Source organism: Histoplasma capsulatum, genomic scaffold (genome assembly GCF_000149585.1).
Source record: "Histoplasma capsulatum NAm1 scaffold_8 genomic scaffold, whole genome shotgun sequence".
Classification (NCBI taxonomy): Eukaryota; Fungi; Ascomycota; class Eurotiomycetes; order Onygenales; family Ajellomycetaceae; genus Histoplasma; species Histoplasma mississippiense.
The window spans coordinates 1,629,089-1,633,487 of record NW_001813975.1 but is presented as its reverse complement, the minus strand read 5'-3'; the positions used below and the strand labels follow the sequence as shown (position 1 = coordinate 1,633,487).

The window sequence follows — 4,399 nt, the reverse complement described above, 5'->3', positions numbered from 1 at the left end:
TTCATTAGCTGTGCTTAAACCATTTCGTTGAGACATACGATCCTTCCATTGAAGATTCTTATCGCAAGCAAGTTGTGATCGACCAACAGGCATGCATGCTGGAAGTGCTGGATACTGCGGGACAGGAAGAATACACTGCCTTGAGGGACCAGTGGATTAGGGATGGCGAGGGTTTTGTCCTGGTCTATAGCATTACGTCACGATCTTCGTTCACCCGGATACAAAAATTTCACCATCAGATTCAACTTGTCAAAGAGTCCGCGAGCTCTGGATCACCAACAGGCGCCAGCTATCTCGGTTCTCCCATAACCGCCCCGTCTCCCGGGATGAAAGTTCCGGTAATGCTGGTGGGGAATAAAAGCGACAAGGCTATCGAACGAGCGGTTTCTTCACAAGAAGGCTCCGCGCTGGCTAAGGAGCTTGGATGCGATTTCGTCGAAGCTTCAGCTAAAAACTGCATTAATGTTGAGAAAGCATTTTATGATGTAGTTCGCCTGCTCAGGCAGCAACGGCAGCAACAAGGCGTTCGACAACCACTTAACAGAGCGCCTGGTTCTCAACGGGGGGAGAACGGGCCAGACCACCCTACGAGATTCCGAAACGATCGGCAAAGAGGACATGGCCGCGGAATAAAATGCCTAATCCTCTGAAGCAAGAAATGGGAAAGGGGAAAAAAAATCAAAAACAAAGGACTTAGAAATCCAGGAAAACATATCCACAAAAGCGATGCATGATTGAATTACCAAAAGGAGGGGAATGGTGGGAAAAGCCGATAGCTGGGATTTTCTACTGCCCGTTTCAACCATTGCTGCGTGGGTGGGTGGATTGCGTTGAATGCAGACGCACGTATACTACTTTATTCTTCCATGTTCTACGGCTATGTTTAACCCCTTGTTTATTTTCTACATGCTCTATTTAATATTTTGCTCACAATACCACAGTCCTCCCCATACAACCCTACAGCAGACTCTCTTTCGTTGCGCATAGGCAGCATGGATAACTCTACCATGCCGTGCATTATTACATATGGAGTCATGGAAGCACGAACTCTCCTCCCCTCCCTTCTCCACTGGGCTTTGCTTTGCCTCTTCTGAGTCGCCCATTCTTCGTGCTCTTTCCTTTAGCCCTCCTTTTTCTTCGTTCATTTTATCCCGCGCCTTGACTCCTGGACGGAATAGGCCAAATCTGTTCTCTCTCTCTTTCTTATTTTTTTTTTACCCCTTCTTCCCCCCACCTTCTCTCCCCCTTTTCTTTTCATGTCATTTTTTCCCCCTCTGCCTTCTACTTTGAATTTTACTGGTTTCTCATCGCTTCGGAGCAATGATTTTGCATGTCCGACCGAACACCGAACGAACGAACTTTATAACAAAAAATCTTCGCGGCTATTCGTCGACCAGGGATCCGTGGCTTTTTATGGGAACGTCTGCGTTTTGTGTGCGCGGACGTGTGCGTGGGCGTGTGCGTGTGTTTGTAATATGCTGGTTCTTATTATTTCTGCAGCTAGGGTGTTACCGGCCGGCATTTTAAGGAAATCTCACGTTGACGTTCATCTTCTAGGTCATCTTCTAGGTCTTCTTCCAGTTATCTCCCTTTATTTATTTTCGTTTTCCCTGGGGGCCCCCTGCCTTCTAATTCAGTGTGAATTTCTTCGGTGTTTCCGTTGATTTGTTTAATCCCCCTGTTCTCTCTCTTTCTTCGTCTCCCTTTCCTTGTGCGTTCGAGGAGCTGGGGAAGAGGGCAAATTTCATTTCACCAAACCGCAATGATAGAAGATATTCCTCGTTTTTTCCTTTGCTTTTTGATGTGTATCTGCTTTCTTTTCGTTTCTTTTTGCTTGACTGTTAGCCACTTAACCGCCAGCAACAAGTTACCCTCGTCCTCACGCCTCCCCAGATTTTCTTCCCCAACCCTGTCATACCTTTGAAATGAATTTATTTTATACCTTTATTTCGTTTGTTTGTTCTTCGAGGGGGAAAATGAATGTTACAATTACGGATACGAATTGTCGGGGACAGGGGAAGTGAAGGGAGGGCCAGTGAGCGTTGTATGAGTGTGCCGGGGGAGACAATAATATTATTTGTGCACAGAACAACATATACCCACCCATCCAGCGAATAACGAGAAACCCCCCGGTCTGTATTCGAGCACTGAGGATTTGCAACCAAACACTACAGCTAGCAACCAATCAAAAATCAAAAAAGAAGAATAAAACCTTCCATAAATAAATTTCAATCGTGAGTGGCAAGCCAACTAAAGTCATCCACCTGCTGAGACTCAATGGCGGCTATACACACACTACACCACATTGGTTGTAGTGCGGCCTCCGCTGGCCCGCTGGTAACCCCACACCGCGGGCTGCTGACTGCGGAACATGCCGAAGCACCGAGCATTGCCCTGGTATAGACATCTCGTAATGGGGCTTCCTGCGCTGGTGCTCAGTCGCAATACAGCCGATCGAAACTGAAACCAAGCGGGGGAATCTGTGAGCTGTCAATATACCCGCCCTGCCGCATCCCCCTTGGCTCTCGTCGCTCCCGCTGTCAAGACAACACCATAATTCTCTCACCATGCCCTCCCATCCCCAAGATAGAACCCTTTCTCTCTCTCTCCGCTCCCTTGAGGAATTCTGGTCGCACCACGCCGCCCAACTCCACTGGCACAAACCCCCATCTGCCAGCCTGCGCCGGAGCAGCAAGACGCTTCCTGCCAGCGGCGTCACCCACGAGCACTGGTCCTGGTTCCCGGACGGCGAGATCTCCACCACCTACAACTGCGTCGACAGACATGTGCTCAGCGGGCATGGAGACGACGTGGCCATAATCTACGAGTCGCCCGTGACGGGTGTGAGGGAACGGTATACGTATGCGCAGCTGCTGGACGAGGTCGAGGTGTTGGCAGGCGTGTTGAGGGAGGAGGGCATTAGGAAGGGGGATGTCGTGTTGATTTATAGTATGTTTTTTTCCGCATCTCTCTCTCTCTCTCTCTCCCTCTCTCTTTTTTCATTTGGTCTGTGTTCTTGTCCTTTTGCGCTGGAGATACGTTTATATTATTGTGATATGCCAGTGCTGCAGGCATCATTCCCGCCTGCTAATTTCTAAAAACAAAACAACTCTTTACGACAGTGCCAATGGTTCCTGCTGCTCTCTTCGCGGCGCTCGCCATAACTCGGCTCGGCGCCGTCCATGCAGCCGTCTTCGGCGGGTTTGCGGCAACGTCATTAGCTCAGCGCATCGAGGACTCGAAACCACGCGCAATCATGACCTCTTCCTGCGGCATTGAGGGAACTAAGGGCGTAGTGGATTACAAACCTTTGGTCGAGGGGGCCATAGGCAAGAGCGCTTGGAAGCCGCAGAAAATCATTGTCTGGCAGCGGGACCAGTTGCGTTGGAAACCCATGTTGAAACTGGAGGGTCAGCGGAACTGGCAGCGGATTGTGAGGAGTGGGAGGGCGAGGAATATCAGAGCTGCAGCTGTTCCCGTGAAAAGCAACGACATGTTGTATATCATTTATACCAGCGGTATGTTCTTCCCCTGCTCCATGTTTAACGGGGAGCTGGGTCGATTTTGATGGTTTATTATTCTACAGGAACAACCGGCCTGCCGAAAGGTGTTATCCGGGAAGCTGGCGGTCACGCCGTTGGCCTCAATCTCTCCATAAAATACCTCTTCGACATCAAAGGCCCCGGAGACGTCATGTTCTGCGCCTCAGATATCGGTTGGGTAGTAGGGCACTCCTACATTCTCTACGCACCACTCCTCACCGGGGCCACTACAGTACTCTACGAGGGCAAACCCGTTGGCACGCCTGACGCGGGCAGCTTCTGGCGCATAATTGAAGAGCACAGGGTAAACACTTTCTTCACCGCGCCCACTGCGCTCCGAGCAATCCGCAAAGAGGATCCAGAGGGCAGCTACTTCGAACAGGTTGGGAGCCGCGGCGGCTTGAAGCACCTGCGCGGCTTGTTCCTTGCTGGCGAAAGGAGCGAACCCAGTATCGTCCGCGCCTATCAGAGTTTGCTCGATAAGTACGCCGCCCCAGGCGCTATGGTTATTGATAACTGGTGGTCGTCGGAGTCCGGGTCGCCAATGACAGGGCTCGCGCTGCGCAGTGGCATTGGCTTGGAACATGGGAGCAGAGACGTGCATAAACCGTTTCCTGTCAAAGCCGGGTCGGCAGGTAAGCCGATGCCGGGCTTCGACGTGCGCATCGTCAATGATGAAGGGGATGAGGTGCCGCGTGGCACGATGGGGAATATCGTGTTGGCGATGCCGTTGGCACCCACAGCGTTCACGACGCTATTTTAACGACGACGAACGGTTCTATAAGGGGTATCTGAAGCGGTTTGGCGGGGCGGGTGGGTTGGACACAGGCGGACACGGGGGATGGTGGATGAGGAGG

The 4,399-nt window shown here is 51.2% G+C and overlaps 2 protein-coding genes across 2 annotated transcripts; both read left to right on the top strand.

Annotated features, from left to right (window-relative positions):
* Positions 1–95: 95 nt before the first annotated feature.
* Positions 96–650, top strand: HCAG_07420 (GTPase NRas precursor; the record flags this gene model as incomplete). Its single annotated transcript, XM_001537948.1, has 1 exon — positions 96–650. The coding sequence occupies one exon, from the start codon at positions 96–98 to the stop codon at positions 648–650; it is 555 nt and encodes a 184-aa protein (XP_001537998.1).
* A 1,917-nt stretch (positions 651–2,567) lies between these two features.
* On the top strand, positions 2,568–4,305 carry HCAG_07419 (hypothetical protein; the record flags this gene model as incomplete). Its single annotated transcript, XM_001537947.1, has 3 exons — positions 2,568–2,949; positions 3,123–3,518; positions 3,587–4,305. 3 exons carry the CDS (start codon positions 2,568–2,570, stop codon positions 4,303–4,305), a joined length of 1,497 nt encoding a protein of 498 aa, XP_001537997.1.
* Positions 4,306–4,399: the final 94 nt, after the last annotated feature.